General features: G+C 40.2%; 1 protein-coding gene across 1 annotated transcript; it reads right to left on the bottom strand.

Moving 5' to 3' along the window:
* Positions 1–274: 274 nt before the first annotated feature.
* Positions 275–20224, bottom strand: RWDD1 (RWD domain containing 1). Its single transcript, XM_006061660.4, has 7 exons — positions 20001–20224; positions 8863–8928; positions 6557–6687; positions 4343–4486; positions 3515–3647; positions 2945–3007; positions 275–572 (listed from the first exon to the last, which is right to left on the bottom strand). The coding sequence occupies exons 1-7, from the start codon at positions 20071–20073 to the stop codon at positions 451–453; spliced, it is 732 nt and encodes a 243-aa protein (XP_006061722.1). The 5' UTR covers positions 20074–20224; the 3' UTR covers positions 275–450.
* Positions 20225–26963: the final 6739 nt, after the last annotated feature.

The following is a 26963-nucleotide window of genomic DNA, read 5'->3' as shown; positions in this document are numbered from 1 at the left end:
ACTTAAATTTATCATGTCTGAAGGCTAGAATTCAGGTTTAATGCCCTGCTCACTCAGTCTTCTAATGTTTTATATGAATGAAAACCCTTAGAGTTTGAAAGTCACCACTATCTCCACACAGAAATTCCTACTCCAATTCCTTGTACATAAACACACACTTGTGTTCAGCAATGGCACATCTTCCAGCCTGAGTGTTTTTGGCAGGATCTCTTTCCAACACTAAATGACTTTATAAACATTTGACCTTCTTCCCACCAATAAGAGGAAGTGAACATTTTAATATTTGAAATTTTTAAGATCAATTTATTAAGTTCAATGATGAAAGCCATCAGAAGAATATTCTCCTGAAAATTATTTTTTTCTTAGAAAAAAGAAAGGAAAATCAACACCCTCTCAGCATAGCCACAGATGCTGTGGCAGTCAAGCCTTTCTGCAGATGGGAATAGTCCATCAGTCGGTCAAGTCACTCTCCCGGTCAGCAGGATTGTAGTCTGGATCATCATCATCGTCCTCCAGCTCCAAGTCATCCATTTCCTGGAACAAAGACTCATCTACCTCCACGTTGTTTCCAGCTGCAAAAGACAGAAGATTTCCCCTTCAGTTCTACACTCAGAAATAAAAGATACAACCCATTGGCAGGACCAAACAGGCTTCTTAAACACGCAGCTGTAGTGCACGTGACAAAATCCTGAACTCCTACTGCAAATCACACCAGCGATGATCTGCACTGGTCAGCAGAGACTCACACATCTCAAGAGCATCTTCAGGCTTCCAGTTCATAGTCTAAAAAGACCCAATACCAAAAAGGCCTTCCTAGAATGAATTATTTATGATCTGGCATGTTGTAAGCTAGAAACACCGATGATACAAAGTTGATTATCACTGACCAGGAGACCTGTACCAAGAGTTCATCTCTTTCCGTGCTGAAGATATGTATATACATCATTAAAGCTCAACTATCGCTAAGAGTCAGACACGACTGAGCGACTTCCCTTTCACTTTCCACTTTCATGCATTGGAGAAGGAAATGGCAACCCACTCCAGTGTTCTTGCCTGGAGAATCCCAGGGACAGGGGAGCCTGTTGGGCTGCCGTCTATGGGGTCGCACAGAGTCGGACACGACTGAAGCGACGCAGCAGCAGCAGCAGCAGCATACATATAATCAGCTGACAAATTTATTTTGCTCTTCACTCTCATCCACCTCCCCTGTAACCAGTGGCATGCCTTTCCAAGATTCCAAATGTTTAAGCCCTACCGGAAGCAATACTCAGGCTTTGCATGAAATAGCTTCATTCTTCAGTCTGTCTGTAGTACACATAAGTAGGATATTACAGTACTCTTAAACCACCGAACGTTGTTCACCTTCTTTCCCTCTCAGACTCTAGTCCACTGACATTCAACTCAGTGAGAAGAAACCCTGCTTCATGAAGCCTAAAAGCAGTTCAGTAATAAAATACAATTTGGTATGCTCAGGCCAAAGAGTAATTGACTAGGCCTGGGAGAGGAAGTAGTGAAGCCTTCACAGAGCAGATGACATCTGAAATATCTTCATGAAAAATTTGAAACTACCCAGAAGAAAAGGAGCCAGGATGAAGCGATTCTAGGTAGAACATTATGCAAAAGCAGAACACAAGATTCATGAAGAAAAACATCTGAAAATAACACAGATGAAGGCCAAATCAAGGGATCAAATTAGGTCAACCCCTTCCTCTAAGCAGCAGAGAACCACCAGAGGATTTTAAAGGAAGAAACGGCACAATTAAACATGGGTTTTAGAAATACTGCCTCAGAGGTGGTAGCTACAAGGTAGGTAAGAGCACTAGGAGGAAGAGATTGAGGAGGGAAATAATGAAGCTCCTAATGAAGTCCAGTTGAAAAATAACAAATTTTCAAATCACGAGGAAAGAGTCGAAAAGACGTTTCAGAGGCAGAATCAACAGAGCACTTTTGATAAGTTATTGGCTATAAAGAGATACTTGATCCACCAAACAGGAAAAAGAGTCAAAAATGAGTAAAGACAGTAAAACTTTTTTAAAAAGACTGTATACCTGTGGCGGATTCGTTTTGATGTTTGGCAAAACTAATACAGTGAGGTTTAAAAATAAAATAAAATTTAAAAAAATAAATAAATAAATAAAATAAAAATAAAAAGACATTTGATACTTAACCTTCTTCCCGTCTCCAAAAGGTAGTCCAGGAATAAGTTCAAAAGGCCAGATGCTAGAGGATCCCAGCAGGAGTGATGGGCATGACAGAAGAATGATGGAGTACGGAACTCGGGGAGCTACTGGAGGGTGGCTGAGTAAGGAGCTCTACATTTAAGAGACGCTCACTGGCCTCCAGCTCCGTGAGGGCAAGGGACTTATCCGAAGTGTTCTCTGCTGTATCCTCAGTGCCCAGGACAATGCCAAGCTTATAGCAGGGATGCAATAGATATTTGTGGGTGGATGGAAATGAATAGATGAAGACAGCAAGAGGATAAGGGTTAGGATAAAAAAGAGAAGGAAAGCACGAGGAAAGAACCAGATGTTCCAAAGACAGTAAGAGTGGTGTGAAATATAAGACTTTTGGTTAGTTCCAGGTTTGCAGCTTTTATAAAGCTCCGTGACAGACCACGGATTACAGTTCCCGTAGATTTGTGATACTATAACTTTGAGGAAAATAGGTGATCTGAGTCACAGTGACCTGGTTTACCAAGTGTTAGAGGCAAAGGTGATCATATTGTTTCCTATTGCTATCTTTGATTTTCCTTTTACAAAACTTTTTAAAAATACACTCTCCATAGTTTAATGTATAACCTGATTAAACATTAGAATTTATTCTTCAAAGTGTGATTCTTTAGAGCCTTTGGAGGAAAATTTACATTAAGTTATCACTATGATTTTCATGGTTTAATATTAAAAACAGCACATTATGTACATATGGAATTGTAGTATTATCTTACCATCTTCCAAGAACTGGATATCAGATGTGTCAAGATTATGATCTGTTTCAAATAGTTGTCTCCCTAAAAGAAATAAACATATTTAATTAGAATGGTATAGTTTTTCTCCATCTTCCCTACAATACCTTTAAAAGGTGTAATAATTTTAAAAAGTTAAAGATATAAAAAATCTGAAAACCCATTTTTCTTTGAATTTCAATAAATGTATGAACTCAGTAAGTAGCTAAAAGGCATATGAAATGTATTGGCATTAAAATGAAACACGTGAAAGCTTAGTCCCAGAAAAACAAATGGGTTTGATTCCACCACTCTTAAGCCTTGTAATCCTAAAAGTCTTGGCAGCTGTTATCTGAAGATCTATCCCTTGCAATAGATGAAAGATAAGCCATAAAATTAATGATAATTATGTGTGAAGAAACATCATATGGCGATAACACTCTCTTTTTGCCCTATATGCCTAAGTATATTATTTTCTTACAGAAATCTATTCAAATGATCCTCTTGCTATACAAGAAGTAATACAGGAGGGCTTAAAGGGAACAGGATATTGGGTGGGAGGTGGTGTCATACCACTTAATTTATTTTTTCCTGCTTGCTCTTCTTCCTTCATCCGTTTCTTTTTAATTTCCAAGAGTTCTGCATCAAACTTGGCCTTCCAATTTAAGAAATTCTCAATTGTAACAGGAGTACCATGGAATAATTGCTTAGGAAAGAAAAAAACACGTCACCAGATAAATGAAACAACAGTTAGAAAATAAAGCCTAATGAACTTCTAGACTAATGAACACAGCCACTGAGAGGAAGCAAAGAGAAAAATGGCTTCAAGTCCATAATATTTAGTCTAATTTCTATCTGCACTGGCTACTCTCATTGGTTTTGGCAATTTACTCTAGAAAAGTCTGTTTTTATATTACTACAAAAAACCAAAGATAATATGTGCGGTGTTCCCATTGTTATTCACAATTAAGAAGAAAGTTGCTATTGTCAATATTAATATGTTTAAATATACATCAATTCATAACACTGACATCCTTGCTTACCTTTTTTACTTCATTTTAGAATCTAAGGTTTTCTTTAAATTCAGTAAATATTTAAATTATTCTGATAGGAGCTTTATAATTCTAAACTTTATACTGTAAGTGAAATAATTTATATTTCTTGATTTTACCTGCATGCACTTTATTAACCTTTAACCAACTGATTGATCATTATTGTGCGATTCCCACCAAGTAAATGAGGGCCCTTCTAAAATTTTACTTAGTAAAGCTTTATTAAATTTCACTTGTGCTTCTTTTTGTGATTTCCTCTCAAATTACTGAAATCTCCAAAACAAAACAAAAAAACCCCCAAATGACAGATTTAAAGAATAATGAAGGAAAATATGACTTTTAAATATACCTTTTCGGCTTCTTCTGCTTCTTTTTCTTTTTGTTTCTTTTCTTCTTCTCTTCTGGTCTTTATTTGATCTACTATTGCATTTAATTTTTCTTGCACAGCTGTCACTAAGGTGAAGATCATCACCACACCAAGGTTTTCTTCTGCCTATGTAACCAGAAAAGAAAAACAGGTTGTAGTTAGAAACATAATTCTCAGAAAAATAAAAACAACCAACCAGTGGTGGGCGGGAGGTGTTTCAGCACAATCACTACACTCATACATTTATAATATGATCACTAATTCAGTTACACCGTAAGTTCAGACTTGGATCATTTACGACAGAGGATGAGACGGTCGGATGGCATCACCAACTCAATGGACATGAGTCTGAGCAAGCTCTGGGAGTTGCTGACGAACAGGGAACCCTGGCGTGCTGCAGTCCATGGGGTCGCAAAGAGCTGGACACAGCTGAGCAACTGAACTGAACTGAATTGATGTGTGTGTGTGTGTGTGTGTGTATATACACAAAGTGAAGTGAAGTGAAAGTCACTCAGTTGTGTCCGACTCTTTGTGACCCCATGGGCTATACAGTCCTTGGAATTCTCCAGGCAAGAGTACCGGAGTGGGTAGCCTTTTCCTTCCCCAGGGAATTTTCCCAACCCAGGTTTCCCACATTGCAGGCAGATTCTTTACCAGCTGAGCCACCAGGGAAGCCCATATACAACATCTTAAATTTTAAAAGTCTTATAATTTGCTATATTCAATTGAAAACAGGTATTTCAATAGATTCTCTGTAATAATCATATATGTAGGGAGAATTCAGAAAACCTTTTCCTACAGTAGCTAACATCAGTTCTCCAGCATATATTCATCATTTTAGCTTTAAATCATTACAAAAAGAAAGAAAAAAGATACATAAAGATAAATCATAAAAGTATCTACATTGTTATTATGTTAGAAAATCCTTTTGCCTTCAGGTTAGTGTCACAATCTCAAAACATCCCCAAAGAACTAAAATGATGATAACATGCTAGACACTGCTAGCTACTTCAGGAGAAAGTTTTCTGAATTCACACCAAGTGTTAATAAGCTGTTATACCTGACTGGTGAGATTAAGAATAATCTTTATTTTCTTCTTCATTGTTTTCTGTATTTTCTGAGTATTTTTGTAATATAAAGTATTTTGATAACTAAAAACGAATACAACTAAGAAAAAAGATACAAATATGCCCTAAATACCTCTGATCTCAGGTAAGTATCAGAAATGAAAACTTAATTTTTAAAAGAAAGGAGTTTGAATATAAATAAAATATAAAATGCATATTAACAAAAATCACTCAGATCAAGAGATTTAGATTAATACATGAGTGACTGAACACAGTTTTCTACAATGTTTCCAAATGAACCACTTTAAACTAAATGATATAGAAATAATATGACTTCACACTGGGTAATGAAGTCAACAGGACCTAGAATCAGCATAAAGTAATGTCTGATATATCTTCTTTCCCTCCTCATTCTCTAACAGCTCCAGATATTTTTAAAAGGTCAACAGTGAGGGCACCCACAGTTCTTGAAATATACCAGTCATATTTACAGTGGAGACGTTTTCTGTCAGTTCTTCTTAGAAAAACAAATAAAACTAGGACTTCTGCTTTTAAGACGGTGGAGTAAGATTTTATTTGCCCTCCCTACTCTCTACTGTGAAGAATCCATGAAAACTCTACCCAAGTAAAAGAGAGCTTTAAATATCCACCACGCTTAGACTGTGACTAGCCTGACCCATCAGAGAACTAGCCAGGTAAGAACTTTCCAATACCCATTTTTTCTTCCAAGTAAACACCTGCTCTTGGAAGGGTCATAAACCATTATTGCTGTTCATAAGTTTAGGGAGCAGGAGAGATAGGAAAGAAAAAAATCAATCACCACTCCTCTCACCAAATTGCAGGTAACTAGACTGCAACAGATCAGAGGGCTTAGGAGCTTTTTTTTGAGTTTCAAACAAGGGTATAGGGAGAACTTCTCTTATTCAAATTTTAAAGGTATGGGAGGGAACAATAATAAAGATGCTTTGTGAATGTGTGTGTGTGTGTGTGTGTGTGTGTATACACATACATCATGAATTCTGCTTGTTCAGTACACTCATTATACATATTTAATTTTCTGACTCAAGAGTAATGTATAATATTTAAGGCCAATAAAATAATGCCACTACAAAACGTGTTATTTCCTTACCTGTAATGCTAATAATTTTAAAATGTCTGCTACATCATTATCTTCTAGATTTAACTGGGCGAATATTTCATAAAGGGGAGCTTCATCTGGGTATTTTTCACTGTATGTAAACTTGAGGGTTGTCTGGACAGCTAAAGACATAAGAGAAGAGATTAATACAAATACCTTAAAATGTAGAGAGAGGTCAAAATCTTTGTTGAATTAGTAATTAATTTACAATGTGTCAATGAAAAGTAGCACAAAAGATTCTCCTACAAAAGGAAAACAAGGTTACTATGAGACCAGATAATCATTAACATACATAACATATTCCACAAGTATAGGTAAAAACAAATCACAGGGATACCAAAGATCACATCTAACCCCTGAAATACATTTGCTACTTATGAGTACTTTATCTTACTGCATGTCAGAAGAGGATGAAGAAGACACTCCTTTTAAAGCCCTCCTTACGATGAACAAAAGGCACTGACATGACACACAGAAAAGCACCCGCTTAGGCTCAGTTCCAGGCCTCTCCCAGAGCCGGCGTCCAGTGCAGGAGACCTGACTTTAGCTCCAGAGTCCATACTTGTATCTGCACAATGCCAGCAGAGCATTGCTGAGGGACTGCTGGAGGACACGGCTGTAAACTGGACAGTTTGAGAGGTTGTCTGAGAAACTTTTAACCTGACTCACTGACATTCTGCCTCAGTCTTTGGCCTGTGCCAGTTCACAGATAGGACATCAGTATAGGTGTGACACTCTTAAAGGCACGTAAGTGGGAAGTATCTCTCTGCTACCTAGTCTGATGAATTCTCAGTTTTGCCAGGCAATCTAAAACAGAGCAGTAGTGGTAAATATTTTTTGTTAAAACCTATTTGTCAACAAGACCCTTTATCTCCATTTCCTGTAACTCATATTTTAATTATTAAAACCTCCTGCTTTTGATGATTTAAACTAAGATCTACATTTCTCTCCATGGGAATGGAAAAAAAAAAAAAAACCACCTCAAAATCTGCTGGCTTGGTATTTTTGTGTATGATGTCAACAAAGAATTTTATGAATCTATGGATATAAGATTGAATGTCAGGTAAGAAATACATAGTGTCTCTTGGCATTTTCTTTCTTTTTTAATTAACATGTTTCTAAATTTTATTGCTAGCACAAGTTTTCTTTTTTTTTTTAGTTTAGTGATTCCACTATATGATATAACAGAAATTCATTACATAAAATTTAGCAATATATTAAAGGAAAAACAAAATCAATAATGATCCCATCCTCAGAAAGAGATCACTGTTACCATTTTGGTATCTTTAAAGTATCTTAAAAGTACTATTAAAAGGATACTTTAAAGTATCTCTCTATGCATATAGTCTTTTAAACAAAATGTCAAAGGATCCTCATGTGTAATTGAGACTTTATACATATAAATAAAATCCATCTATATAAATATGTTAATAACTGTATCCAATATCTCTTTATTTCAGATTTCAGTAATATCAGTATTAACCTCATTTTCAATTCTATAAGACAGATTTAGAATTATCAAGTGATATCACTAAAATTGGTGTAACTGACTACTCATGACAGAATTTTAGTTGCCTAGCTTAACAGGGGAAAAAAAAATTTCTCAGGGTTAATGCCAACTTATATAACATTTTTATCAAATTACAATATTAATTGAACTTGACCAAAGCAGAAATAAACTTAAGATACGCCTCTCCCAACATGTGCCAAATTAATTTGATCTTATTAATTTTATAGCTCCCTTATTTCAATTTGTATATTTGTCTTAGTTTGACAGTTACATAATATTGGTTTTTATCTAGCTTTATGTATATACATATTTAAATAACAGTACACTATCCAATCTAAAAAGACAGAGGGAAAATACAGGTAGGTATTTATCCAGCCCAGTTTATAACAGCAAATGTCTAGTAAACAATCTAAATATCCAATGAGGAAAAAGTCGATGGCATGCCATGGAAAACCACACAACCACTACATTATGCTTGCAGAAAGTCTTATTGACAAAAATTTCCTCCCCTTTCTCTACCCGCTATATTGTTAACATTTCTGTTTCACTTTTAAAAATTAAGCTTTTTCTGCCAGAAAATCTCCTTGACTTCCTCTCTGTTTCTCCAGAAGTCATTATTACATAGTAAATACTATGTAATTTATTAGAAATATGTTAACAATCATACTAAATTCTTAACAGAACCTTAGCACCTCCACACATCCAATGGCCTGCTAAATGGCTGCAGAAGGAATAAAATTCCTGAGAGAAGTGTAGAAAATTCAAAAGTATTTTTAATTAGACTTACTTTCATCATTTTCTCCAGCCTCAGACGTCACAGTAATGGTGAAGCTGGGTGGATTTTCTGATAATACTGCAAGAAAATATACACAGAGGTTAAGTTATTAACATAAGGCACATGCTTTTCCTTATTAGCAAAATACCAATTCCCAGTTCTGGAAACTGATCCCTAGCCTGTATTTCCATTTCCACAAATACAGACTTAATAGCAACAGTTCAGATGATAAAACATCCATCAATTTCTATTTAAATCTAGGGTTTTCTTTAATCTGGGAAAAAACACCTGTAACAGATACTCTCTTGGAGTTGTATCAATTAAGTAATTTATATTTTAATTCAAAATTTTCACCCACACATGGAAAGTCACATTCTAAAAAATTTCCAAATGAAATGGCAAAAAAAAAAAAAGTTTGATGTTTCTCATCAGAACCTACCCACCCATAAATACTCAGTATTATCACTAATTTTTCTACTTATATATTTTGAAACACAATTCAGAATCTCTATGACAATCAGTAAATATCAATTTGTAAGAGTTTCTATCTTCTAGTTATCTCTTTCTCCCACATTGTCTCTTTCACAAATTATTGAAACCTACCATCTTTCATGGAATTACAAAATTATCCATGAATTCAAATATCAAATTACTTCCAATTTGTTAAGCAAGACATGTCAATCAGCATTTTTGTAAATAAGAAATCTTTATATGCTATTTTACTGCCTGATGTCTATCTGATACTATTTATCTGTTTATGATCTATTCCCCCACAAGAATACTGTAAGAACTCGGAGAACTGTTGGATCAGTGCCAGGCAGTATCTAGAAACTCAATAAATTCTGGCTCGATGAAAGATCTAAACAATAAAAAGAGAAAGACAATAACAAATAAAACTCATATTTAGAACCATCAGAAAACTAAAAAAGGAAAATTCAAGCCACCCTTAACTACTGCTGAGCCCACAAGTCTACACTTCACTTCAGGCCTGGAAAGCACTAACCGCTACCCTACCAAGGTTGGTAACAGCTCAGCAGCCTCTTTCTGATAAGGGGCTCCCTGAAGACGTCACCATGAAAAGGACTCAGCTTTTCCTACTCAGTAACTTCTGAAGTCTTCATAAATATTCATTATCGATAAAATTTTCAAGACATATGCCCTCATTCTAATTGAAGTTTGGAACTACCTGAAGCAATGATGAACACCTATGACTAGTAGAGAGGGTTTGTCAGAAAGGAAAAAAGACTCACTGGACGCACATTTTAATAGGTCTCAGGCTGTCCAGCCTATGTTGAAAAAGCCCCTAAAAGGCAATTATAGTAGTAAAGCTTTTATAACATGACTGGCCCTGCCTCTTTTTCCTAACAAATGTGTGTAAAATATATTAGATGTATTTCATTCCCATTTTTTTCATAACCAACTTTAGCATTTACATGTCATGAAATATAAACACTGCAACTACAGAAATAAGGGTTCAATGAGGCTGTAATTTAGGGGAACCTACACCAATAACTACAGATGGTGACTGCAGCCATGAAATTAAAAGATGCTTACTCCTTGGAAGGAAAGTTATGACCAACCTAGATGGTATATTCAAAAGCAGAGACATTACTTTGCCAACAAAGGTTCGTCTAGTCAAGGCTATGGTTTTTCCTATGGTCATGTACGGATGTGAGAGTTGGACTGTGAAGAAGGCTGAGTGCCGAAGAATTGATGCTTTTGAACTGTGGTGTTGGAGAAGACTCCTGAGAGTCCCTTGGACTGCAAGGAGATCCAACCAGTCCATTCTGAAGGAGATCAGCCCTGGGATTTCTTTGGAGGGAATGACGCTAAAGCTGAAACTCCTGTACTTTGGCCACCTCATGTGAAGAGTTGATTCATTGGAAAAGACCCTGATGCTGGGAGGGATTGGGGGCAAGAGGAGAAGGGGATGACAGAGGATGAGATGGCTGGATGGCATCACCGACTCGATGGATGTGAGTCTGGGTGAACTCCGGGAGTTGGTGATGGACAGGGAGGCCTGGCGTGCTGCGATTCATGGGGTCGCAGAGAGTCGGACACGACTGAGCAACTGACCTGATCTGATCTGATCTGACACCAATAACAGCTAACATTTATTGAGCGTTACTTTGCACTTGTGCTCTTCTATGCATTTACACAGAGATCCTTTATTTCTCACACCAAAATGGTGGTTTTATACTATCATATTTTACCAAATTTAAGATGCCATCAAGTATATGATGCACCCTACTTTATGTACCACTAAGAAAGAAAAAAGGAACTGCCAACTAAACTATGATATGTAGTCAACTGTACAACAAATTCAGACTTCAAAGATGTTTAAATGTTAAGATGTCTTAGAATCAATTAAATATATCATTCGAATTTTATAGATGTGGAAACAGGGATAAAAAGCTTTTAAATAATGTGCCCAAAGCTATACAACTGGCAGGACTAAATAAACTGTATAGAATTTCACCTAAAAAGAAAAAAAAAAAAAAATTCCAGCTGAGAAATTCCAGGGAAGTCATTGGAGCCAGGTGGTGGATTAAGGCATACTCTGTGCGATCCCATAGACAGCAGCCCACCAGGCTCCGCCATCCCTGGGATTCTCCAGGCAAGAACACTGGAGCGGGTTGCCATTTCCTTCTCCAGTGTGTGAAAGTGAAAAGTGAAAGTGAAGTCGCTCAGTCGTGTCTGACTCTTAGCGACCCCTTGGACTGCAGCCCACCAGGCTCCTCCGTCCATGGGATTTTCCAGGTAAGAGTACTGTAGTGGGGTGCCATTGTCTTCTCCAACTCTGTAAGTAGAGATGGAGAAAAGGAATGCAGGTTAGAGTAACGTGGCAGCAAGGGTATAATGGTAAGAGAGCTTAAGGAACATACAAGGAATTAGAAATTATTCCATTGGTGGATGTATGTGGTGAATAAAACAGGTTGAAAATAAACAGCTGAAAGTTTAGTATGGATAGTGATAGCTTTTTTTAGTGGTAGTAATAAGGTCAGAATTCTATTTCTAAACACGGAAGATAAATCTAGCAATGGTGCATAAAACAGAAGGAGAAAAATAAGACTAGAGGCAGGATGAAACTAGATAGCCACTGAAATTGTCTCAGCAAAGTTAATGAGGTTCTGAATTAGGCTGGTAGCAATGGAAACAGGGAAGAGGAAGAAATCGAAGATGGTGATGGGTGACAACCTGAATTTGCAGGCAGGACCACCAACAAAAACAAGGACTAGAAATGAAAGACCAGACATATTTGAAGGACACAGGGTACTTTTAGCTGGAAATATCAAGTAATCAGAAATGGGCAAATGACGCTGAAGAAAGTTGGGCTGGAATTTAATTTGGGATCATCCACAGAGAGGTAACAGGGAAAGCCATTTGACTAAATGAAATCACCAGAGAGAACGCAGAGAGAGAAATAAGGGCCAAGATCAGCTGTGTAAGGAGTCCTAAACTTGGGGAACAAAAGCAAGAGGAGGAAATAGTTCCAGAGATTGAAAGAAAAGCAGTCATGACAGGTCAACCCTCAAGAGAAGCCTAAGCACCGAGGGATGCAGGTCTGACGAGGCAGTACCTCCAGTGCGCCATGTGTGTCTGGGGCGTTAGGGTGAGGGTCATGGAGAAGGAGCCTGTAAGGTCACACCTAAATCCCTTAACAAGGCCCTTAGTGATCTGGCCCCTGCATACGTGGCAGGCCTCATTTTCTGTGTCTCTCTACATTCTAGCTATACCCAACTACCTGTCCTTTGCACACATGGCTCTCACAGAGTCACAAGTCTGCACATGTGCCCCCTCCCCCAGTCTCGTTTATATAGCTCCACATGACCCCTCAGCTCTCCAGAACAACTCAGTCCCCTCTCCCTCAGTTCCTGCTGCATTCTATATGTACCTCCATGAAAGAATCATCCCATGGTGTTGTAAATTACTTATGTGATATCTTTGCCTAAGAGACTGAGCTCCTAACAGTACAGACAGTAAATATTTGGTAAGTGAGGAAACCATTTGGTAAATGAGGACAGGGGACCGCTAGCAAGAACATCACTGAACTGCCTGACCATGATGAACAAGATAAAAGCTGATAAACTACCAATCCGTGAGATTTTGTGATGAAAGCCATGTTCAGTAAAAGCCTGGAAATGAAAGAACTGCAGGGCTACAAAGTTTATGGATGGAAAGAGGAATTTCAGAGGCGAAAATTTTAAAGATGGCATTTCCAAGCTGTGACTATCACCCCATGCAGCTGGAGGAAATAGAAATCAAAACTGTCTGTTGATAAAGACAGGAGTTATGAAGCCATCAGAAGTATCAGAAGCAGCAGCAACTAAGATGGCAAATTTCCAGGAACCGGTATCTTATATTTGTTTAACAGTTATGAAGTTTCCACACTAGTATCAGTGCTCATGCTCAGTTGTGCCCAATGCTTTTCAACCCCGTGGACTGTAGCCCACCAGGCTCCTCTGTCTATGGGATTCTCCATGCGAGAATACTGGAGCGGGTTTCCATTTCCTCCTCCAAGGGATCTTTCCGATCCAGGGAGGAAACCCGAGTCTCCTTCACCTCCTACATTGGCAGATGGATTCTTTACCCCTGAGCCATCTGGGAAGCCCCCTGGTGGAAGGTCCCCTGGAGGAGAGAAGAGCTACCCACTCCAGTATTTTTGCCTGGAGAATTCCACAGACAGAAGAGCCTGGTGGGATCCAGTCCATGGGGTTGCAAAGAGTCGGACACAACTGAGCAACTAACTCTTTCACATTTACATTATTCCTTATTAAATAGATAAGGAAGCGAAGGCTTAGAGAGGTTATATGATTTGTCCAAGGACAGAGAGCTGATACCCACTGCACCAAATTGCCATTACAGAGAAAAAATGGTGAATCAGGAACAAAGATTTTGGAGAACAATACTAATTTCTGCAATAGCCACTCTCCCCTTTTTTCAGTTACACCATTTTCAACTGAGTGTACTGCCCACCCAGAATAAAAACTGTCATTCCCAGCCTCCCTCCAGTTAGGTCTCACCAAATGACTGAGTTACAGCCAATGGGATAGAAGGAAGTAAGTCCTCTGATAGTTTTTGAGGAAATTTCCTTAAGGAACTGCTGTCTTTTACTTCTTTTTCCCAGCTCCCTTCATTTCTTAATCTATCCTACTGCCTGGAAAAGGAATGCTGCCATCCTCACCATGAGGGTGAGACTACATCTTAGGGATGACAGAGAACTAGGAAGAAGACTGGGTCCCTGAAGAAATCTTGAACTAGAGCTACACAAGTCTCATTTATGTGCAAGAGCAATAAACTTTTACCTTTTTAAAACCAGCTATTTGGGGTTTTCTGTCATAGCTAAACCTAATTTAGAAAACAAACAAACAAAAAAAAAAACGCAGAAAATGAAAAGGGATAATATTCCAAAGCTTGGAGGTTACTAAAATAGGGAAACTTACTTAATTGAACTTGCAAAGATGAATTATTCCTGAGTTCTCATGAAGTGATAATCCTATTCCAATGCATTACTACTGTACTGTGAGCTGAGGCAAGTTGAGGAAAGATTAGCTTTCACTAAAGAGACCAGTCAATCCTAAAGGAAATCAACCCCACGTGTTCACTGGAAGGACTGATGTGGAAGCTGAAGTTCCAATACTGTGGCCACCTGATGTGAAGAGCTGACCAATTGGAAAAGACCCTGATGCTGGGAAAGATTGAGGGCAGGAGGAGAAGAGGGTGACAGAGGATGAGATGGTTGAATGGCATCACCGATGCAATGGACTTGAACTTGGGCAAACTCTGGGAGATAGCAAGGGACAGGGAGGCCTGCCACAAAGAGTCAGAGTCACAAAGAGTCAGACATGACTTAGCAACTGAAAAACAACAACCAAGAGACCAGATATCCACCACTGTGAGTGGATCAAAATTCTTTTGAAAAAAAGAATACAGTTGTTGGGCACTGTTCAAGGAACCAGTGGAGGGGCAGGAGAAGTGTTAGGTGACACAGGGGCAGATGATGGTAAACTACACAAAACTAAGAATTTTGTCAAAAGCAGAGAAAACGGAAGTAGTAGCTGAAAGGTACACTAAAGGAGCACACAAATGACAGGTTTTCCACAAAAAACCAGATCAGATCAGATCAGTCGCTCAGTCATGTCCGACTCTGTGCGACCCCATGAATCGCAGCACGCCAGGCCTCCCTGTCCATCACCAACTCCCGGAGTTCCCTCAGACTCACGTCCATCAAGTCAGTGATGCCATCCAGCCATCTCATCCTCTGTCGTACCCTTCTCCTCCTGCCCCCAATCCCTCCCAGCATCAGGGTCTTTTCCAATGAATCAACTCTTCACATGAGGTGGCCAAAGTACTGGAGTTTCAGCTTCAGCATCATTCCTTCCAAAGAAATCCCAGGGCTGATCTCCTTCAGAATGGACTGGTTGGATCTCCTTGCAGTCCAAGGGACTCTCAGGAGTCTTCTCCAACACCACAGTTCAAAAGCATCAATTCTTTGGCACTCAGCCTTCTTCACAGTCCAACTCTCACATCCATACATGACCACAGGAAAAACCATAGCCTTGACTAGACGAAACTTTGTTGGCAAAGTAATGTCTCTGCTTTTGAATATGCTATCTAGGTTGGTCATAACTTCCCTTCCAAGGAGTAAGCATCTTTTAATTTCATGGCTGCAATCACCATCTGTAGTGATTTTGGAGCCCAGAAAAATAAAGTCTGACACTGTTTCCACTGTTTCCCCATCTATTTCCCATGAAGTGGTGGGACCGGATGCCATGATCTTCCTTTTCTGAATGTTGAGCTTTAAGCCAACTTTTTCACTCTCCACTTTCACTTTCATCAAGAGGCTTCTAGTTTCTCTTCACTTTCTGCCATAAGGGTGGTGTCATCTGCATATCTGAGGTTATTGATATTTCTCCTGGCAATCTTGATTCCAGCTTGTGTTTCTTCCAGTCCAGCGTTTCTCATGATGTACTCTGCATATAAGTTAAATAAACAGGGTGACAATATACAGCCTTGACGAACTCCTTTTCCTATTTGGAACCAGTTTGTTGTTCCATGTCCAGTTCTAACTGTTGCTTCCTGACCTGCATATAAATTTCTCAAGAGGCAGATCAGGTGGTCTGGTATTCCCATCTCTTGAAGAATTTTCCACAGTTTATTGTGGTCCACACAGTCAAAGGCTTTGGCATAGTCAATAAAGCAGAAATAGATGTCTTTCTGGAACTCTCTTGCATTTTCTATGATCCAGTGGATGTTGGCAATTTGATCTCTGGTTCCTCTGCCTTTTCTAAAACCAGCTTGAACATCAGGAAGTTCACGGTTCACATATTGCTGAAGCCTGGCTTGGAGAATTTTGAGCATCACTTTACTAGCCTGTGAGATGAGTGCAATTGTGCGGTAGTTTGAGCATTCTTTGGCATTGCCTTTCTTTGGGATTGGAATGAAAACTGACCTTTTCCAGTCCTGTGGCCACTGCTGAGTTTTCCAAATTTGCTGGCATATTGAGTGCAGCACTTTCACAGCATCATCTTTCAGGACTTGGAATAGCTCAACTGGAATTCTATCACCTCCACTAGCTTTGTTCGTAGTGATGCTTTCTAAGGCCCACTTGACTTCACATTCCAGGATGTCTGGCTCTAGGTCAGTGATCACACCATCGTGATTATCTGGGTCGTGAAGCTCTTTTTTGTACAGTTCTTCTGTGTATTCTTGCCACCTCTTCTTAATATCTTCTGCTTCTGTTAGGTCCATACCATTTCTGTCCTTTATTGAGCTCATCTTTGCATGAAATGTTCCTTTGGTATCTCTGATTTTCTTGAAGAGATCCCTAGTCTTTTCCATTCTGTTGTTTTCCTCTATTTCTTTGCATTGATTGCTGAAGAAGGCTTTCTTATCTTTTCTTGCTATTCTTTGGAACTCTGCATTCAGATGTTTATATCTTTCCTTTTCTCCTTTGCTTTTCACTTCTCTTCTTTTCACAGCTATTTGTAAGGCCTCCCCATACAGCCATTTTGCTTTTTTGCATTTCTTTTCTATGGGAATGGTCTTGATCCCTGTCTCCTGTACGATGTCATGAACCTCATTCCATAGTTCATCAGACACTCTACCTATCAGATCTAGGCCCTTAAACCTATTTCTCACTTCCACTGTATAGTCATAAGCCTATTAAAGGAAGTCCCTACGGGTCTTAGAGAGCAACTGTCCTAGAAAAACTGCTTTCACAAGATGACTTCTGCCCCGAGTCTAAATGCAATTCTAACTGTTAAGCTCACGGCTGTTAACTCAGAGGTACTAACACAAGCAAATACAGGATTACGTACCCCTCTTTGTAAGGTCAAACAGAATTAAGGGAACCTGACTTTTGGCTAGCCTGAAGCTAACCAATTTGATCCAACAAAACTCCCCATATATAGCCAGGGACTTTGATATAGAAATGGAAATAACCAAATTCAACTATCGTAGCAGGATCTTGTCAAGTGAAGCACTTCTGAAGGAGGATGTGGCATCAGGAGCATCCATGTATATTTTAGAAGACTAGTTGTTAGGAGGATTGGATTAGTGTGCAATCAAGTTACAGAATGGACACAAAGAAGAAACTGTATTATGATCTGTTAGAATTCACAACAAATGCAACACTGGGCCAAAAGTTCTCTGCAAATAGCCAGGAAATCAGTTCTCAAGTCAGGTTAGGTCTATGTGCCTAGGTCTACGGCTGGATGAACAGTGCCTCCTCAGCCTCCACAAGGGGGCCATGATGTACTTAACAAAGGCTTCTCTGTCAGCACTCTATCATTTATTTTAAAAATTATATATATATCTACACACACACTTCATCAACAGCATTGAGCACTTACCAACTCTAGTATTCAATGAAATTCAAAATGAGATTTGAAAACTACCAGTTATTGTTCCTTGGCAAACTAATACAAACAAGCTCTCTTTCTTAAACCAGGTATGAAAATACTAAAGTACGAAATCATCAACACATAAGAAAGCTATAAAAAAAAATAGTACACCTTGCAAATCCTCAAAAGATTCCAAAAGACCAAACACAGAAATAAATGACTCCAAAGTCCGCTTGCCTTTGCCTTGAGATTTCATACAGAAGTTGACCAAAGTTCCTAAATAACTATAAATCAGGACAGCTCATTTTAACTTATTTAATGCAACTGTAGGGGTGCTGATAGGAATTAAGAGACAGAAGGGCTCAGCTGATACTGCAGAATACTTGAGGCGTCCAAGATCCACAAATTTTCTTTTATTAACCTGGCTCAGAATTCTCAAGCACTTTTGCATCTGACAAGAATTTCACATGCCCAACTATATCAGACCCTAATACAATTTGAAAGAACCATCCAATTATTTTAGGGTTAAAATGTATCACTTTTACAAATGTTTATAAGCACAATATTTAATGAGTATATCTTAATGTCCAAAGAAATGAGAAGAGCACATCTTGTGCTTTAAGTCTGCCTATGCTGTGCTCATGCCTGTCCCATTTCCAATGTATCAGAAATGACCAAATGTCATGATTAAGAGTATATCCAACAACTGACCCTATATTCTGTTTTATTTAAACATTGATACATAAGCAAGGATAGAGAAGGGAGCCAGACTCCATACACACTCACCCAGTTAATGACACTCTCAAACCCCTCTTCACTCATCCCCTTAACATCCTCACAGCACAGCTGAACTGCTGGTGAGAGAGAACATGAACAGGACTGGAACTATACAGGGATAGCTGAGAGACATAAGCCTGTTGGCAAAGCAGAACAAAATTTGCTACCATTGCAAGCAGTGATCAAAGGGTAGAGCTAAGAAAACTAAGCTAAACAATGACAAGGGAGAGGGGTTGGAGTTTATGAGTTAAAATAACATTACCTTACACTCTGAATTCTGACAGTCAGTTATGCACAACACTCAATGACGGGGTAAGGAAGGTAAGTCCCACAAACCTAGGCTATACTCGCTCATATTGGCTTTATTAGATCACCTCTCAAAACCTGAGTGTAAAGTGAGAGAAGGCATATTGATACGCTTATCTTGCAGCATTTTCAGAATCATCAGAAGGATGGTTTACTACAGAAGAATTCTTTTCCTTGAAAATATACCTAATGAACTTCTCATTACCATTTTACATTAGCCCAACTTACCAAGTAACCTTCTGCTCCCTGTCATACCAGCTGGAGTGGAACCCCAGTCCCAGACCTAACTCTTATTACCAGTCCTGCTACTAACTTGCTGGCCAACCCAGAGCCAACAGCTTGCCTTTCCCGAGCCTCCACTACCTTGCTTCTAGCAAGAGGAAGCCAGGCTGCCGCTGCTGCTGCTAAGTCGCTTCAGTCGTGTCCAACTCTGTGCGACCCCATAGACGGCAGCCCACTAGGCTCGTCTGTCCCTGGGAATCTCCAGGCAAGAATACTGGAGTGGGTTGCCATTTCCTTCTCCTAGATGACGTCTAATATCCTACTACAAGTCTAACTACCTGTGATCTTACAGTGGACCTGAAATTTGAGCCAACTCATTCACTGGGCAATCTGAAGATGTCAGAACATAAAAAAAAAAGAGAGAGAGAAGAGAAAAACGACAAACTTCAGGGACAAGACTACTCTCAAAACTGATCCTGGGTAACTTTGAGAATTCTGAATCCCACAAACTTTAAAACACCAAATATGAGAAAACAGCCTGAATAATGGTGAAAATGTGAAAACTGATACTTCTGCGGCTCTGGAAAGACTATTCCCACTTGGAGAACCTTCATTCGTGTATTTCACTAAACCTCGCGCTGCTGTTAGTTCAGGTCCGTTCAGTCGCTCAGTCGTGTCCGACTCTTTGCCACCCCATGGACTGCAGCGACACAGAAACCAAAGTGCACCTGACTGAATTCCAGGCCTGCCACTCCAGGGACCTTGCTAGCCTCGCCCGGACTTTCAGATTTCAAGGAATTAGCGAAGACAGAACAGCCGTAGAGTTACTAGTAAATGTCTGATCACTCCAAGAGAAGAGCTAGAGGAGAGAGTGGCAAGCGAGGTGGCCACGCGGCCCGGCTGTTCCCTTCTCCATCCTGGCCGGAGATGTCGAGGGCCGTGGAGCGGCCCGTCCCACTCCACCCCGGGTAGCTGCGGGCCTGTGGCCGTGGAAGTCACCTGTGAAGGAGTCAGGGTAGATGGACTCCAGAGCCTCCAGCTCGTTGCGCTGCTCCTCGCCGTAATCTGTCATCGCGGCCCTCGCTGCAGCCCATGGATCGCCCAGATACCCAGGCGGCGTGCTGCAGCCTGGACCGCGGCCGTGCCGGGAGAGCAGGCAGGGGCCGGGCGGGCGCAGGCGCAGAGTCCCAGGCAGAGAGGCCTGGGGCCCACAGCCAGGCTGGGCCTGCTGATCAACAGCCCTGCGCCGGCCTCCGCCTGCTCCCTAGTTCCGCGTTCGACTCGTCGGGCCTGGCCGTTGGGCTGACTGTCCCACGCCCGCTCGGGACTTGCTGGGATGGGGAAAACACCTGGTCTGGCATTTGCCACAGACACCTAAGGATTGGTTACTGGGCTTTGCAGAACCAGAACCTGAGAAGGCCCTCAGCGCCGCATCCTTGCTCTACTAGTCTGGTCTTAAGGCCAGCCTCGGGTACCGGGGAGGGACTGTCTAGCTGGAGGCGGGACGCTTCAAGCGTCCCTGCACTTGATCGCTTCGGGTCTCCGGGTTGCGACCCTGTGGCAGCGTCCAGAGGGCGGATGCCCACGTCCTAGTGCTGACTAATGGCGTGTCCCAGGTGATTTCTACGTTTCTGGAACCTCCAAGTTTCCGGCATCCTACAAGACTGTAGAATCCAGTGGGCAGAGGAACAGCTCTCGTAGTGCATCAGGCGGGTCCAGGAAGCTCGGCCCAACTTCCGAGTAACGAGTCAGAGTGGATCTGGGGGAGAAAGCAAGTGAAAGTCCTGAGATCTTTTGAATTTGTAAAATGAACGCGGCAGGATGTAGATCTAAATATTCTGAGATCGCATATTTCTGAACTGATGAAAGGGGTGTAAGTTTCGGTAACAGTTTTGGTTAAGTATTGTCTCCGAAAAATACTCAGAACCTTTGATTTGGAAGGATGAAACTGAAGAAGTAATAGTACTTAATACATATACATCTCTTATCTTCCAGTTCATCACAGCAGTTACAAAGAGAGTTTTCAAAAAATAACTGTAATGGCACAAACTAAGAAAATGGCCAAACATGATACTTTTATGAAATGAAAGCTAAAGATCCATTTATGTGTATAATAAAGGAAGATTTTTAGTTTTTTAATGCAGAAAAATATAAGAACATTAAAATATTTTTCATATTTGTCTGTATTTTTTTTTGTTTCTGTATTAAATCTTAGAGATAAAGGCTCTGAAGTTTTCTCTTGCTAAAATGATGATGTCCCATGGACCAGATGTTATCTTGATATTCTGTTGGGACTTATTGCCTCCTTGGCAACCCACTCCAGTATTCTTGCCTGGAGAATTCCATAGACAGAGGAGCCTTGCGGGCGAGAGTCCATGGGGTAGGAAAGAGTCGGACATGACTGAGCCACTAACACACACACTGCTTACTTAGCAGAAGGATATGTGAAAACGAACATAGTCACTTCCGTACTGATTCCATGTCTTCCGTATTAAGGGTTATTAGGGCATGCATTGGAAAAGGAAATGGCAACCCACTCCAGTGTTCTTGCCTGGAGAATCCCAGGGACGGGGGAGCCTGGTGGGCTGCTGTCTATGGGGTCGCACAGAGTCGGACACGACTGAAGCAACTTGCAGCAGCAGCAGCAGGGCATTGTTTTAAATTTTCAAGAAAAAAATGGGAACTCTTCTGAGGATGGTAAGAATCTCATGAAATACATGAAGTCACTTTGCAAATACAGGGTGCTTCTGGGTATCCTCGGTTTAGGGAAATCACTGATTTGTTACTGGAGAAGAAGGTTCTGTGCAAAGGGGAGAGCCCACTTGTTATTTTGGAAGCCAGTGTGGCTGGTGCATGGTGAACTGGTGTAGGAGCTTGCAGATCATGTAGGATCATTGGAGGATTTAGGTGGAAGAGGGACAAAGTCTGAAAGTGTGGAGACCAGTTAGGCCATGGCGATAATCTAAACAAAGACAGTGATGATTTGGACCAAAGCAATAGGACCAAACAGATTCTGGATATATTTTGAAGGTGTCAGGATTTGATATGGGTTGTAAGAAAAGGATGAGTAAGGGGTGATATTTGGCAGGAACAACTGGAAAGATGAAGTTCTTTTGACCAAAATGACAAATGAGGAAGACAGAATGAGTCTGGCAAGGAAGTTGATAGCACCTTTAATCCATGGATCAAAGAAAAACACCAAGTAAAAACTTTTTTAATTTTCTAAATGATAATCAAAACACAGGTTATCAAAATAGGTGCAGTGAAGCAACCAATTTAAGCTTTATATTAGGAAAAGAAGGTTGGTTACAAGTTTTAATCTTGTAAATGGAGTGCCCCTTTATCTCCTTTACTTTTTTATTAACAGAATTTTTGGTAAAACATTTTCAATTCTGTTGTATATTTACTATAAAACCTTCATATTTCAGGATGCTCAAGAGTGATTCTTTAATTTTTAATACTAAAGATAACTTCCAGTGCTAATGTAAGCAAGAGAACTCACTTCCAAATCTTTGTGTTACCTATTTGGGCATCATTAAGCATTTTTGGTTGATTTCTAATTTCCTTTTGACACAGACACTTCACAGAACACCCATCTGAAAGTGGGTGATTTTTATGAGACAGACTGACTTTCTTTCAGTGTCTCATTTTTAATTTGTAGTTAAAGATGTTACAGGATAAGTGTGTTTCAAGCTCCGCAGACAGGTAAACGATATAGTGGAGCCAAGCATCATGGGATCTGAAGCCAGAGTGGGAAGCCCAGCCTTAGCACTAACCTTTACAGGTTATATAAACTTTTAAGATCATTCGAGTAACACGAAACAACGTATGTGAAAGCACACTGCAAATTCTCAAATAGGTTATCAGTATTAGTCATTAGAAATATATAGAAATATGTATATATTCCTCTGAAGCAGTTCTGTTGTTTCTCTTCTGTTAATCTTTATTGCTAAAGAAAAATGTCCGTGAGAGATTCATTGTATCATTTGTGTTTCTTTCTGCAAATAATGCAAAGTCACAGTTGCTACTTCCTAATATTAGCAGTCTTCAAAATGTGTTTTGAAGTTTATTTTTGCTTTTCTGTGCTTATGAGTTTTTTAGGCCATCTCACTTTTCTCAGAGGTGCAGAATTGAGAATTCCCTATTTAAAGGTTAATCTTAATTCTCAAACAGTTCATGTGGCTACTGTTTCATTTAGTCAGTTGTTTCAAAGACTCATTACCCTCATAAGTGCTAACACCCATATGAAATTCTGATTCTGAGAGTTCCTCTGAATGGTAGTGAAGCACTGATTCAGATCAACTAACTTCCTGACTGACTAACTTCCTGACTGACTCAACATAAAGGGACCAGAGTGATCTGTTACAATGTAAATCAGGTCATGTTCCTCTTTCGCTCATGACTGCTCCCTCCCCATCTCAGATTAAAGGCCCATGTGTTGCCAGTACAAGCGGCTCCCTGACCATCACCCGCACCTCGCAATTTCTCTGACCTTACCTCCTATTACTCTTGTCACCTACTCTGTGCTTCAGCCTCACTAGCCTCCTTGCTGTTCCTCAAATATGCAAGATAGGCTGCCCTCCTGCAAGGGGACTTCCTGTTCGCTCTATCTGGAATGCTCTTCCTCCCATGCCCATATGGTCTACTCCCTCATCTCCTTGGGATCTTCTTCACATATAACTTTTCAATGAGGCTACCTCAACCACTGTACTTAAAATTACAGCCACTATTGATTCCCTTTATCCTATTTTATTTTTCTCATGACATTTTAAAATTACACTATATTATGTTTATTCTATTAGAATGTAAATTCCTTAGGGTCAGTGATTTTAGATACTGTTGTACTTTATGATATAGGGTAGTGCCTGACACAGAATAGGCACTCAAAAAATATATATAGTCTCTGAAGGAGTGAATCCTATGCAATGATAACATGGTATGGTTCTAAAAGCACTGGACCGGGGAGTTATAAAACTATCACCCTTCTTTACAATTACCATATGTGTTTGGATAAGACCCATCCTCTCTGGGTCTCAGCTTCCCTATCTGTGAAATGGGGCTGTTGGGCAAAAATTATCTTCGTGATGCTTTCTATGTGTAAGAATCTATGATTCCTCAAGGTCATGTATATACTGAAGATAGTTGTGTGAAATCAAAGTTAGTGCTTAACATCTCTGACCCAAGGTGTCATGGCCACAAGAGTGGTATGTGTGGGTGGAGTTGTTACATTCCTAACACCCTAACACGTTGACACTAATGTTCTTGAACCAAATAACAAGATGGGGGCCTCCATTCTGGAGCACAACAAAGTGGGGATGTGAATTTTAAGTGGGCTGCACTTCCAACATTACCTTGCACATAAAGATGACGTATGCTGTTTCCAAGAAGCAGCATCTGTACATGTTCGTTTTCTCCACCTCTTAAGGACCATTTCGACCACTTGTTCTCTTTTTTTCTCCTTCTCTTACTCTTCCTCCCTCTTCTCTCTCTCTGTCCCACAGGCTCATATGCACTCACGGGTACATGCACTTTGCTTTGAATTTGAAAGGGACTGAGTGGAGAAGGAAAAGAAAATAAAGGAGTAAAAGAGGTGTGGAAGAAGATAGGGTTAGTGAAATGCAATATGATTTTTTAAATGTATGGAGGGAAAACAAACTTGGAGGTTAAAGTGGAAAGCCAAAATTTAAGTCAGATTACATTTTTGGCTTCCTGAAAGAAAATATAGTGAAGGTTGAGCCAGGGATGCCCCTAAGTTTGTGCAAAGTCCTGGGCAAACATTTCTGTGGGGTCTTTGGCGATAAAATAAGTAATGATATTAAAAGATGTATTTTAAAAATTCATGGGCTCATGTAAGATCCAGTGGTTAACTGATGTAGAATAATAAAGGAGACACCTACACATCAGTCTCCTGTTTAATCAGTGTCCATGCATCATCCCTCCCTGCTCAGGTTGAACCCCCATCTCTTCCTGTTCTTTATTGTCAGATAAACTGGTTCCATCTAATTTCATATCTCCTACAATGACTTTTTTAAACATAGCAGTGCTGATACTATTGTCAATCCTGTGGCTCTTTGTAATTTCTATCGAAACAATATAGTTCTTGCCTCTGCAGTATTCTAAAACCATTTCGCGGGTGACATCATTACTCATTAACTCCATCATCATGGTGCTGCTCCTGAACACAGGCTTCCAGTGATTTTCTTGAAGAATGTACCTCTAGATGATGTCCACAAATACAATTCTTACTCAGGATATGCAGGAAAATGTGAATGACCATTTGTTTTCCAGTCAAGTTAAATTTACCATCTTCCAAAAATGTCTTGATTTCTTTGGGCCGTAATCACTGCATCCCTAGCCTGGGATCTGTTTTGGAGTTGGATGCACGCCGCCTTCCACACATCACCACCAGCTGGGAGGACCAGACAGGAAACTGCAGCGAGGCCAGAACAAGGGTCCCTTTTGCATGCAAGGAGGGAGTTGACCCACCCAGCAGAGCACAGCGTCATCACCCCGTCAGCAGCCAGAGAGGACCGCGATCAGAAGGCCGTCTGAGTACTTGTTGCCGCCGCCCCCACCCATCCACCCAGGTGCCCACGCTCACCCAACCACGCGCCCACTCTCACCCACTGCCTGGTCAGAGGCGGGCAGCCGGCGCGCAGTCCACCCTGAGCGTCCGCGGTGCTGCGCACGAACAGAGGGGCCGGCGTCACGGCCAACTCGGACGCTGTAGCCGGAAGCTGGCACCTCTGGTCGAAATACCCCCGGCACCCCAAGCTCGGGGAAGAGGGTCGGGGAACGCATGGAAATAAAGAAACCGGCCCAAGCGGTAGGGCCCCAGAAAATCTCCAAGAATAAGCTCAAAACGCAGAGCTTGCTGACGACAGGCAGCACAGAACTGCGTACTTACTCCGTTTTATTATTCTAACTCTGCCCGTAATAACTTGGATGGTTTTTGCTTTTCGCTTTATCTTCCCTGCAAAATAAAGGTCTTTCTCACAGTACTCTTAGGATCCATTAAATCATTAATGGAATAAAGATGCTTGACATCATCAGAACTGTATGTTATACTCTCTCAAATTCAAGTTATCTCCAAGGGAAAGAAAGGCAAGCATGAACTTACTAGCCAACTATTCTTAATTTATGAAATTTAATAAATAAAACACCACATGGATCAGGATTAGTTTTTTCCCTTTGGCATTTGTTTTCCTACATTTCAAATGCTGGATTATATCCACAATATGTCATAGAGTATAACATATGGTTCTGTTGATGTCATTAACTGGCAAGGACACAAGACAAATGTAATTTAAATATTTTTATTTGTTTGGATTGAAACATCTATAGAAACATAAAATGTATATTCAGCTGTTCTTTCAGCACTTTATAATACCTTTAGAATATTTTATATTTTTATATTATAGTATAAATATATTTGTTTTCCTAGAGCAGCGGTTCTCTAGGGCAGAGTATCAATGCATAAATGCTTATGCTAGAAAGTACCTTGAAGAGGCCTTAATCCAAAGCATGTCACTCGTGACAGGCTTGTGGGGTCATAAACTCCTGAAATGTATTGATATGTGTGTTTGTTTCCTATCTCCCACTGTAGCCAATTACCACGAACTTAGTGGCTTAAAACAATGCAAATGTATAATCTTACAGTTTGTAGCTATGAGAATAGTATATATTTCTTACTGTCAAACACAGGTCAGACACAGGTCTCAGTGGGCTCCAATCAAGGTATCAGCAGGACTGTGTTCCTTCTAGGGGTTCTGGGAAGAATCCATTTCCCAGCCTTTCCAGCTTCTGAAAGCTGGCTGCATCCTTGGCTCAGGATCCTCGTTATCTTTAAATTAGCCCAACTATGGCTAATTTCTCAGACGTCACCCTGACACTCCACGACACTCCTCTTTCATTGCCACTTGGTCTTTTCTCTGACTTTGGTTCCTCCTCTTATAAGAGCCT

The sequence above is a fragment of the Bubalus bubalis genome, chromosome 10 (genome assembly GCF_019923935.1).
Source record: "Bubalus bubalis isolate 160015118507 breed Murrah chromosome 10, NDDB_SH_1, whole genome shotgun sequence".
Taxonomy (NCBI): domain Eukaryota; kingdom Metazoa; phylum Chordata; class Mammalia; order Artiodactyla; family Bovidae; genus Bubalus; species Bubalus bubalis.
The sequence above is the reverse complement of the archived record's forward strand: the minus strand, read 5'-3'. Positions and strand labels throughout refer to the sequence as shown.